The following is an 11,817-nucleotide window of genomic DNA, read 5'->3' as shown; positions in this document are numbered from 1 at the left end:
CTAACAAAGAACTAATCGCCTATGGTAGAGGATTTAAAACAAGAGATAGATTGTGAAACCCGACCCTTTAGAACAACAAGAACAACAATAAGCCTAAACTTATTACCTTCTTGAATACCTAGAAGTGATCTAAGATTTCGAAAGAGTTTAATCTTACCACCTTAAGTTGAGAGTCTTGAAGGTTGAAGAATAAATTCAAGAGTAGCCACACACAAAAGTGCAAGAAAAATCTCACAATTTTTATTGATAATAGTCTAAGTCTAAAAGCAAAGAAGATACCCCCTTATATAGGGAAGGGGTCACGAAATTCTACCTAATAAAACAAGGAAATAAAGTCCTAAACTACTTTGGACAACAAGTCCAACTACCATAGGAAAAGATTAAACTCTAGGAAACAAATACCAAGTCAATCTTGGAAAGTAATTCCAATAATCTTAGGAAAAGAAAAACAAAACCTTAACTACCTAGTAAAGCATCAAATATGTCCTAAAAAACTAGGAAACAAAATAAGGAACTTTGACTCCTTCTCCTATGTCTTGGTCGCCCCTCCTTGAGCTGACTTGGGCGCCAAGTTGGCTCCTTTTTGAGTTGATTTAGGCACCTAATTTAGGCCCTCCTTTCCTGGACCCCAATCTACCTCCTCTTGTACTTGGACTTGGACCATGAAATGAGTGTAGCACTTAGCTAAATCCTCTCCATAATTCTTGAGCTCTTCTTCCACCATTAGCGCCTTCTTGATCTCCCATTGAAGCCCAACAACCTTGTCTTGCTTCTCCTTAGCTTGAGACCTTGTGAATGGCTTTCTTGGTGCTTCAAAAGCTTTATCCTTTTCCATGAAGCTATCAGAAGGTCTTGCTGAAGGTTTCACCCATGAAGGGTGTTATGAGATTTGGAAAGAAGGGCAAGTTGAGCCCTCGGTTTATTGGGCCGTTTGAGGTGTTTCAGAGGATTGGGAAGGTGGCTTATGAGCTTGATTTGCCACCCAACTTATCGAGTGTGCATCCAGTATTTCATGTTTCTATGCTCCGGAAGTATATCGACGATCCGTCTCATTTCTTGGATTTCAGCACGGTTCAATTGGATGGTGATTTGACTTATGATGTGGAGCCGGTGGCTATTTTGGAGCGTGAGGTATGAAAGTTGAGATAAAAAAATATAGCTTCAGTGAAAGTGCAGTGGAAAGGTCAGCCCGTGGAGGAGGCTACTTGGGAAACCGAGCGGGAGATGCGAAGCAGATATCCACACCTATTTGAGGCTCCAGGTATGTTTCTAGACTCGTTCGAGGACGAACGTTTGTTTAAGAGGGGTAGAATGTAACGACCCGGCCGGTCGTTTCGAGAGTTATAGCCCTGTTCCCCCATTTCCTGCTTCTTTTGTATTCTACAGTTATTTGTGTCTTACCGGGTCAATTGGTTCGGGTCTGGAGTGGTTTTGGAGTGAACTGAGACACTTAGTCTCTTAGGAGAAGGTTTAAGTTGGAAAAGTTGATCGGATATTGACTTATGTGTAAACGATCTCGAATTTTAATCTTGATGATTCCATTAGCTCCGTTAGGTGATTTTGGACTTAGGAGCGTGTTCGGAATGTGATTTGGAGGTCCGTGATAGAATTAGGCTTGAAATGGCGAAAGTTGGAACTTTGGCGATTTTGGCCGGCAGTTGAAATTTTGATATCGGGGTCGGATTGGATTTCCCGAAGTTAGAGTAGCTTCATGGTGTTATTTCTGACTTGGGTGCAAAATTTGAGGTCATTCGGACGTGATATGATATGTTTCGGCGTTGTTTGTGGAATTTGAAACTTTAGAAGTTCTTAGGCTTGAATTCAGGGGTAATTTGATGTTTTGATGTTGTTTAGAGTGATTCGAAGGCTCGACTAATTTCGTCTGTTGAATATGACTTGTTGGTGTATTTGGTTGAGGTCCCGGCAGCCTCGGGTGTATTTCGGATGTTTTCGTAATCACTACAATCCTAATACATAGCAAAAGAAATTAATTTGGTGGCAACCACCTCCAAATGGGTTCTTCAAACTAAATAAGGACGATGCTTATGATGAAAAGAGTAATGCAGGCGGGGGTGGTGGACTTATTCGAAACCACATGGTGATTGGATCATTGGCTACACAAATTACAACCACGCACACTCTGCCACTCATATGAAAATTGTGGCCTTTTAAAATGGTCTAAGGCTGGCACTCAGTAACAACTTAGTTCCCCTTATTGTGGAAACTGATTCACAGGTAATGATTCAACTATTATCGTCTAACAACCTAGCTTTCTCACACATGTTAATGGATTGCAGGCAACCAATGGAGAAGCTGGGCAGCCCACAGGTGTGCCACATATTTAAGGAAGCAAATGATGCAGCAGATAAGCTGGCCTGCTATGGGAAAGGCAGAAATCCAGCCATGGGAAACAATACTTTGATTTTTGTATACCCACCCCCTTTATCCTCAGTGGACCAAAGGAAGTCCTCTATGGAACTTGGACTATACTTTCAGTTATCATTGTGTAATAACTTCCATTTGTGCTATTTAATAAAAGCTTTTTTCAGTAGCAAAAAAGAAGTAAAACATCTATATATAATAAAAGGAGAGGCAAAAGCATATTATTAAGACAAATAACATAACCACAAAAAGTCAAGTGGCATTGTCAAGACAAAATAAACCACCTTTTAAACTACAAAAACCTTTTTAAATTTTGAATTAATTAGTTATTCCATTTGAATTAATAAATATAGATATCTTATAATTAGCTATATTAAAAAATGAAATTATAAAAAAAAAAAAAAAATAACTACCCATTCAAATTGGGGAGTAGTTTCAAATTGGAGCTTTAAAGTTACTTTAAAATAAAAAATGGAAAATAAGAAAAAATTGAATTAGTTACAATAAAAAAGAAAATATTAATTAAAAAAATTACCTATGGGGAATAGTTTCAAGTTGGAGTTTTAAATTATTTTAAAATTAAAACAAAAAATAAGGAAAATTAAATTAGCTACAGTAAAAGACGAAATATTAAAAAATAAAAACAAAAAAAATACCTATTCAAGTTAGGGTGTAATTTTAGTTACTCCCTTTCTAACTAAAAAAAACCTTTGAATTAAATTTTAAATTAATTGGTTACTCTATTTGAATTAATCAATAAAGATATCTTATAATTATCTATAATAAAAATAAGAAAAAACTACACATTAAATTTGGGGAGTAGTTTCAAGTTGGAGTTTTAAATATTTTAAAAATAAAATAGAACAAAAAAATAGCTATAATAAAAAAATGTAAATGTATAATAAAAACTACACATTCAAATTGGGAAGTAGTTTCAAGTTGGTGTTTTAAAAATTATTTTCAAATTAAAAACGAAAATAAAAAAATAAAGAAACTTTCAATTCAAATGAAAAATACAAAATATAACGATACCATGCATATATATATATATATATATATATATATATATATATATATATATATATATATATAACTGACAAAATCTAAAATCTAATCAAATAAATATTACAGTAGAAAGGAATTAAGAAAAGAAGGGGGGGGGGGGAGATAATGTTATAATATTTACATGTTTAATTAATTAAAAAATAAAAGATAAATAAAAAACACTCAAGAAAGTATCAATAGCACTAAGTACTTGCTAATTCAATAATAAAAATAAAAAGGAATCTGCAAACTATATTAACTAACAAAATACAACTACTAATATTTATTAAATTAATATGATATATTATATCATAATTTTATAAAATTAATACTTTGTTAAATTTTCGCGCATCGCACGGGTTCTTATACTAGTTGGGAGTAAAAGGAACGGAAGAAAGAACATGAAAGAAAATAAATTTTATGAAAAAAGAAAATAGAAATAGAAGAACATTTTTTTCCAGGATACCAAAAAACTTGTGTATAAAATATGGTAAGAGATTAATACGTAAAATTATTTTTCTATTCCAAATATATATAGGTTTTTTTCCGTCCAAATATATATGCAGGTAGAGTTTTTCAAACTATTATCCCCTCTCTCCACTCCCATCCCAAACAAAAAAAAAAACATTTCCCCTCTCTCGAACCCTAATCCTGATCACTTTCAATTCTCTGTATTTCTTACTCGCAATTCAAATCTCTTCCTTCTTTCTCTGCATATTTCAATCCGAAAACTTGACTCCTAAATCATTCCCATTCGATTAGGAATTAGCTCTACAGCATGGCGAACAGAGATGCAGACCCCAATCTGGGGTACCTGACTCGAAAAGAAACAGAGGTAAAGCTTCCTAGACCTACACGGGTGAAGAACAAAACCCCAGCTCCAATCCAAATCACCGCCGAGCAAATCCTTCGGGAAGCTAGAGAACGTCAAGAGGCCGAAATCCGACCGCCGAAGCAAAAAATCACTGACCCGACCGAACTCGCCGATTACCGCCTCCGCAAGCGCAAGGAATTCGAAAGCTTAATTAGCCGAGTCCGCTGGAACAAAAGCGTGTGGGTGAAATATGCTAAATGGGAAGAATCACAAAAGGACTTCAAGCGTGCTCGTTCCGTTTGGGAGCGAGCACTTGAGGTCGATTACAGGGATCATACGATGTGGTTGAAGTATGCTGACGTGGAGATGAAGAATAAGTTCGTGAATCATGCTCGTAATGTGTGGGATCGTGCTGTTACCCTCTTGCCTAGGGTTGATCAGTTATGGTACAAGTATATTCACATGGAAGAGATGCTTGGGAATGTAGCTGGCGCAAGGCAGATTTTTGAGAGGTGGATGACATGGATGCCGGACCAGCAAGGGTGGTTAAGTTACATTAAGTTTGAGTTAAGGTATAATGAGGTGGATAGGGCGAGGGCCATTTTCGAGAGATTCGTGCAGTGTCATCCAAAGGTTAGTGCATGGATTAGGTTTGCGAAGTTTGAGTTTAAGAATGGCGAGGTAGCAAGGGCGAGGAATTGTTATGAGAGGGCCGTGGATAAGTTGGCGGACGACGAGGAAGCAGAGCAGCTGTTTGTGGCGTTCGCGGAGTTTGAGGAGAAGTGTAAGGAGACAGAGAGGGCAAGGTGCATTTATAAGTTTGCACTTGATCATATTCCGAAAGGGCGAGCTGAGGATTTGTACAGGAAGTTTGTGGCTTTTGAGAAACAGTATGGTGATAGGGAAGGTATTGAGGATGCTATTGTTGGGAAAAGGAGATTTCAGTATGAGGATGAAGTAAGGAAGAATCCGCGGAACTATGACGCGTGGTTTGATTATCTTCGGTTGGAAGAGAGTGTAGGGAATAAAGAGAGGATTAGAGAGGTTTATGAGAGAGCCATTGCTAACGTTCCTCCTGCTGAAGAGAAGCGGTATTGGCAGCGATACATTTACTTATGGTAAATCTGATAGCTTATGCATTGAATGTGATATTTGAATTCTTTTCTGGATAGCTTAGTATTGCAATTTTGTTTATTCGCTGACTTTGCTCTTTTTAGGATTAATTATGCATTATATGAAGAGCTTGACGCACAAGACATGGAAAGGACCAGAGATGTCTACAGGTAAAATATCATTGTCGCGATTGAAAATGTAGCTATTTAGTTCATTTGGTTGATGAACCATGTTATTTATTATGCTTTATATTTAAAACTGATTGACCTGGATGGAAGGCCAAATGTAGTAATCTAGCATTATCAACAGTGTTTTCCCTTATGTCTAGATTATCTCTTTATTAATTAGAAGGTCTGCAAGGGTTCTGCGGCTTGTCTCGAAATTCTTCCATATTCTCCTATTAATTGCATGGATTAGGTATACTTTACCTTATCAACAAAAAAAAATGCATGGATTAGGTATACTTTACCTTATCAAAAAAAAAAATGCATGGTTTAGGTAATTATTGAAAAGAATTGCATGGTTTAGGTCGTTATGCAATGACAGTAGGAGTGCTGAGTCAAACTGGTAAACCCAGAAGTCCACCTTATAAACATAACTTATCAGTCTTGATTTTGCTCCATTCATTTGTCTTATTCGGCGTTTTAGCATGATGAATGTGCAAGCAATTACATCTACCATTAGTTTCTGGTGTACCGATCGCATTACTAAAGGATCATTACTTGTATTAAATGATCAAAACCATCCAAGGAAGCCTTCCAAGAATCCAACAAATAGCAGCGAGGGTTTATTAGTCAAAATAAGCATCAATAGAGAAAGTGCGCAGAAGCAGCACATCAAGCTAATCACAGTCAAAGTATATAACAATATGCACAAATAGAGCATAGAAGGTGATGCACCCTATCTCGACCAAGCAAGGCTAGGAATGCTACAGTTGAGTTGTGATATGCCTTTTGATGTTTTATACTGTAAACAGGGTAGATTTATCTCTATGAGTTAATACGAGACTAGTTCTTGCACAGTAAACATTTGGGGCAAAACATTTTATTCCTAGGATTCCTCAGCTTGCATTTATCCAGCAGAATTCTTTTTTTGATACGTAGAGTAAAATTTTATTCATGTATCAGCATCAATTGTATGCTGGTATAGTCATCTGAGTACAAAAAAAGTATCGTACATTGTAAAAAAACATGTTGCTCCAAAAAGAAAGTAAGGAAAGTTAAACATAAGAGTAGATACATTCTTCTTTTGTCTTTCATAATTCTCGAGTTCCTCTCTTTTCATATAAACCCCTAAATTGTCCCTGGTATTCTGTTCCAAATTCTTGAATGAACACCCCTCAGAGTCCTTTTAACCTTGCAGCAGCTTCACTGTGCCTCTTGTCATAGTCCACTGTTAACCCAACAACAAAACCCAGTGTAATCCCATAGGTGGGGTCTGGGGAGGGTAATGTGTACGCAGACCTTACCGCTACCTTGTGAAGGCAGAGAGGCTATTTCCGATAGACCCTCGGCTCAAGGAACAGTGAAAATAAAGTAACAAACAGTGGCAACAACAATGCAATAGGAGCAAATGACACAACATGTAATAATAAAGAACCAGGAGTAAGAAAAATACAAAAATAGTACTAGTACTACTGATAAGACTAAGAGACACTGACGGCTACCTGTCAACCTTCCCCCCTAATTCTCGATCTCCATCGTTAACCCAAAATATTGAAAAAAAATGTCCCACAATTGTGACGTAATTTTGCAAAGCAATAAAAAGATAGTTTGTGTCTTCTGGTGCTCTTCACAGAGAGGGCATCTAAACTGCAGATGTTAAAACTTGTTCTTCGTACATTTGGCTGTGTTAGGCATGCACTTTTGCTTACTAACCAAGTGAACACTGAACCTTATAAAGGGCATTGCTTTGCCAAATCTGTTTCAAAGGCCACTTGAGTGCAGCATTCTGTGTATTATGCACAAGTGAGTAACAAGACTTGACTGTAAAAATACCATCCTTGCCTTTCGAATGGATGCTGTCCTTTTGATCTAAACATATGCAGCAGGTTCCAACTGTTGAAGCAAATGTTCTGTCTACTCCCAGATCATTGCAATCCCTTCTAAAAATATTCTGCCAACCACTGTTTGAGTAGTATTTTAGTCACCAGAATTCTTCTCTTGTCTGTATATCCAGTTGATTTCTCTGTCTTCTGGTTGACTCTGTATTGTCGTGAGAATTATGTTGCATGAATTAAGGTCATTCACATTAATTATTACATATTCCTTTCTAATTTTATCAGGGAGTCCTCAAGCTGATTCCTCATCAGATGTTCTCATTCGCAATGATTTGGTTGTTCCAGTAATTCAGTTTGATTCTGATTGTCCTGAATTGTGGGCTAAATGTGGTGATATGGCGGTGCTACATTACTGGTGACAACAAATTAGCTTACAAACTGTTCGGTTCCCCTGTCTCTAGAGCATGTCTTCCTTAGTTATTAGCTTACGGGGTTCTATGGCCTCTTTGAATTTTGAAAATAAACCCACACTATTCGCCTACTAATTGCATGCTTTAGGTAGCTATGATATGACAGTGGGAGTTCTGTAGTCAAACTGTTAAATCCAGAAACTCCTACTTAAAAACATAAAACTTATCAATATGAGCTCTGTCCCATTTAGTTGTTTTCTGCAATGTCTTTTCATAACCAATATGAAAGCAGAATTACATCTGGCATTTGACTGATTCCTTGGATTGATTAATGTTTGGGCGCTAAACTCATTATTAAAAATTCATTAGTTGTATTGTCAAAAAAGAATGGTCATTAGCTGTACTAAACAGTCAAAACTATCAATGAAATCCTCCCAAGAATCTGCAAGGAATAGTACAAGAGTCTACCCCTCTACCCCCCCCCCCCCCCCGGAACAGAAAAAACAAAAGAAAGTATGTGACACATATTTAGGTGTTCTGTGCTGTAAGCTGGTACATTTATCTCTTAGGATATATAGACAAGACCAATTACTTGTATCTCTGTAGCAAGCATTTTAAAGCATTTGATTACAGGGATATCTTTCTTGCATTTAGCTACCTGAATTCCTCTCTTCTCTACACATTTGAAATCTTTACCATCTTCTGTTGATTATCTGTTTCCTAGACCTGTGTTAACATAATTTAAGGTCATTCATGTAATTTCATATGTTACAGATACCTTTTTATTTTATCAGGGAGTGTCTTAAGCTGATTCCTCATCAGAAGTTCTCATTTGCAAAGATTTGGTTGTTGGCTGCTCAGTTTGAGATCCGGCAGTTAAGACTCAAGGAAGCACGGCTGCTACTTGGAGAAGCGATTGGAAGAGCTCCTAAAGACAAGGTATTTCCCCAAACATCTTTATGTGGATTGATTCTTCTTCTGATATTTCTGAGGTATTCCTTTGCATGTAACCTTACCTATATGTGTTGTTTTGTACTAACGTACAGATATTTAAGAAGTACATTGAGATAGAGCTGCATCTTGGAAATATAGACCGTTGTAGAAAGCTTTATGAGAAGTACTTAGAATGGTCACCAGAAAATTGCTATGCTTGGAGCAAATTCGCTGAGTTAGAGAGATCCTTGGATGAAACGGAGCGAGCCAGGGCTATTTTTGAGCTTGCAATTGACCAACCTGCGCTGGATATGCCAGAGTTACTATGGAAGGTATTTATGTTGTTCTACTAGCTGATATGCTTGTGTTTTGTCAATAACTTATTTAGAATGTAATTATCTTCTATTGACTCATGTTCTTGCTTGGTGCTGCTCCTGGGACTCCAGGCAGTCCTATGCTGGATGTTGCCTCTAGCTCATTGTATAAAGATGGATTTCTTTCAGCATAGTTAACTAACTTGGCTTTGATATCAATCCCGGAAAGGGAATCTGCTCTATAGTCACTTGTCTAACTGGAGGTTAGCAGGTCACACCAGCAACATTGGCATTATAAGAAAATTTTTTAGCACCACTTGGTGCTTTGTGTACGTCAAACCCATTTAGATTCCCAATGTCTAAAAATAAGCCTGTCTTTGAAGGGTGCACACGTTTTCTAATTACTGTAGAGGTTTTACCATGGACATCCAGTTGACTCAGCTAACTATCCTGTATGCTGTCCATACTCATGGCTATCATTTTGAAAATCCATGGTCTTTGTTAGTGCCATCAATGCCTGCAACTTATATGATCTGAAATTTCAAGGAAGTCACTAATAGAAGAGTAGTTGTGAAGGAATGTCTGCACTAGGGAAAAACAACTAACTAGTCATGAGTATAGGCTTACCTTTTCTTTGGATGGTAATAAAAATGGGATAGAACTGAATAAGGCATGAAAAGAAACCTAAGCATTTGGAAAATGCTCATCATGTTTTCATATGTGATGCATTTTGGAGACTAATGGACAATAATAGTAAGGAAGGAATTTAGCCTACAAACATTGACGACTTGGGACCGGTGCTGCGCAGCTGCGGATTCATTATTTGTCCAGCGTTCCATGTGTTCCTTGTTCTTTAATGTTTGAATTCTCTCAGATAAATATCATCAGGTTTAGCAAATCTTTGTCAAAACCATTTTTGGACTGACCTTCAGTTTGCTTCCCCCTTATATAAAGAACTAGTATTCTCATCCAGATTTGCTGATCTGGTTTAGGTCAGTAATAAACATTGCCTTTCCAAGTGTATAAGACAATTTAGTTGGAAAACTAACATGCACAACGGTGAAGCTTCCCAGAAGCGTTCCTCTTGAGGAAACTATCTTGTATAGAATGCCTCCAACAGATTGTCTCTCCTGTTATATTTGTAGGCCTTTTTTACTTTTAACTTTTTCACAGTTGATTAAGTGTGGTTCATGACCAAATCATGATATCTGTGCAATTTAGTCTTGGGACATGCATTTACATGGATTCTAACAAGCTACAACTATTGTGCACTTATGATAGGCTTACATCGACTTCGAGATCTTTGAGGGTGAATTTGATAGAACAAGAGCACTGTATGAAAGACTTCTTAACCGCACGAAACACTTGAAGGTGTGGATAAGTTATGCGAATTTTGAGGCCTCGGCTGTGGATTCAGAGGTTGAGGAAGATATTGAACAGAAGAAGAAGCGCCTGCAGCATGCCAGAGGTGAGAAAATGCTATCATTATTAGTTTCTCCGTTAATTTTGAATTTAATGTTGATAATAATTTTGTCTCTTTTTTTGCGAATTTAGATGTTTTTGAAAAGGCCATTACGTACTACCGAACTTCTGCTCCTGAATTGAAAGAAGAACGAGCAATGCTTTTAGAAGAATGGCTGAAAATGGAAAGCGGTTTTGGTGAGCTTGGGGATGTTAACTTAGTCCGTGCAAAGCTACCAAAGAAACTCAAGAAGAGAAGGCAAATAGACATGGAGGATGGTCCAACAGCGTATGTTCTTTTACTATATATTTGTCTATTTCTGATGTGTTTGATCTTTTTCATTGTTTGCCGGCAAAAAGCAGTTGGGGAGACAGAAAATTTTTGGGTGGTCGAGTCCCTGCATGTTAGTTTTACGTTGCAGAAAGAATGAATTCTGCCAAAGCTGTTTGCATATATGGCAAAGCGTAGTTTGTTTTTAGTCTGCATTCCTTTATGTAACTTGATAAGTCATCACTCCCAATTTATTAGTACTTGAATTAGCAAATTGCTGCAAGGAATAACTTTGTTTTGTACTGTTTGTAATGACGGTTCTAAATTTTTGCAGGTACGAGGAGTATATCGATTATCTTTTTCCCGAGGAAACGCAAACCACCAACCTCAAGATCTTGGAAGCTGCTTATAAATGGAAGAAGCAGCGCGTTGCATCAGAAGAGGATTAGTATCTTCTCTGTTAGCTTCCATTTGATTTTCTTAAATGTGGCTAGCACATTTGTCTTTTTTCCCCCCTTCTGTTTTGTACTAATTGTTGGGTAAAAGTAAGAAAAAAAAGAGATGAGAGTGTTGACATTTATACCTCTCTATCTCAAAAAATCTAATTTGGCATTGTTGTGCAGTCAAATCCAATGTTGTGGACTGACACGGAGAGTTCCAGTTTTGGTCTTGACATTGTTTAGCTGTATTTAGTGTTTTCCATATTTATGATGTATAAATTATATATCAAATGTAATTTTCTATCTTGAACATTTCCTGATATTGCCTTTTTGGTAGCATAAGATAGTATTTCATTTGCCTAATTTCATTTCTCGTGGGATAATTAATTTCCTTAATGCTTGCAAATAGTGTCATATGTCTTCCTAATGCCGCATTATTTGGTTGAATAAGTATTTTGGAACGTCTTAAATTTGTGGTTGAGTTTTTTCATAAGAAATAAATTAGCTAGAGTTCTGTTTAGCCCAACACGCGGAAAGTTCCGGCATAATATACTGGAGACTGAAGCACCTCTTATGAACTTTAGACCGGTATATTACACTGGAATTCCAGTATATTATGCTGGAGTTCCATATACT

General features: G+C 37.0%; 1 protein-coding gene across 1 annotated transcript; it reads left to right on the top strand.

Moving 5' to 3' along the window:
• The first annotated feature begins 4,027 nt into the window (after positions 1–4,027).
• On the top strand, positions 4,028–11,501 carry LOC109220822 (crooked neck-like protein 1). The gene is made up of 7 exons (XM_019385287.1): positions 4,028–5,358; positions 5,458–5,523; positions 8,557–8,701; positions 8,809–9,027; positions 10,291–10,477; positions 10,564–10,759; positions 11,076–11,501. The coding sequence occupies exons 1-7, from the start codon at positions 4,205–4,207 to the stop codon at positions 11,188–11,190; spliced, it is 2,082 nt and encodes a 693-aa protein (XP_019240832.1). The 5' UTR covers positions 4,028–4,204; the 3' UTR covers positions 11,191–11,501.
• The last annotated feature ends 316 nt before the right edge of the window (positions 11,502–11,817 follow it).

This window comes from Nicotiana attenuata, unplaced genomic scaffold, assembly GCF_001879085.1.
Source record: "Nicotiana attenuata strain UT unplaced genomic scaffold, NIATTr2, whole genome shotgun sequence".
NCBI classification, from domain to species: domain Eukaryota; kingdom Viridiplantae; phylum Streptophyta; class Magnoliopsida; order Solanales; family Solanaceae; genus Nicotiana; species Nicotiana attenuata.
The sequence above is the reverse complement of the archived record's forward strand: the minus strand, read 5'-3'. Positions and strand labels throughout refer to the sequence as shown.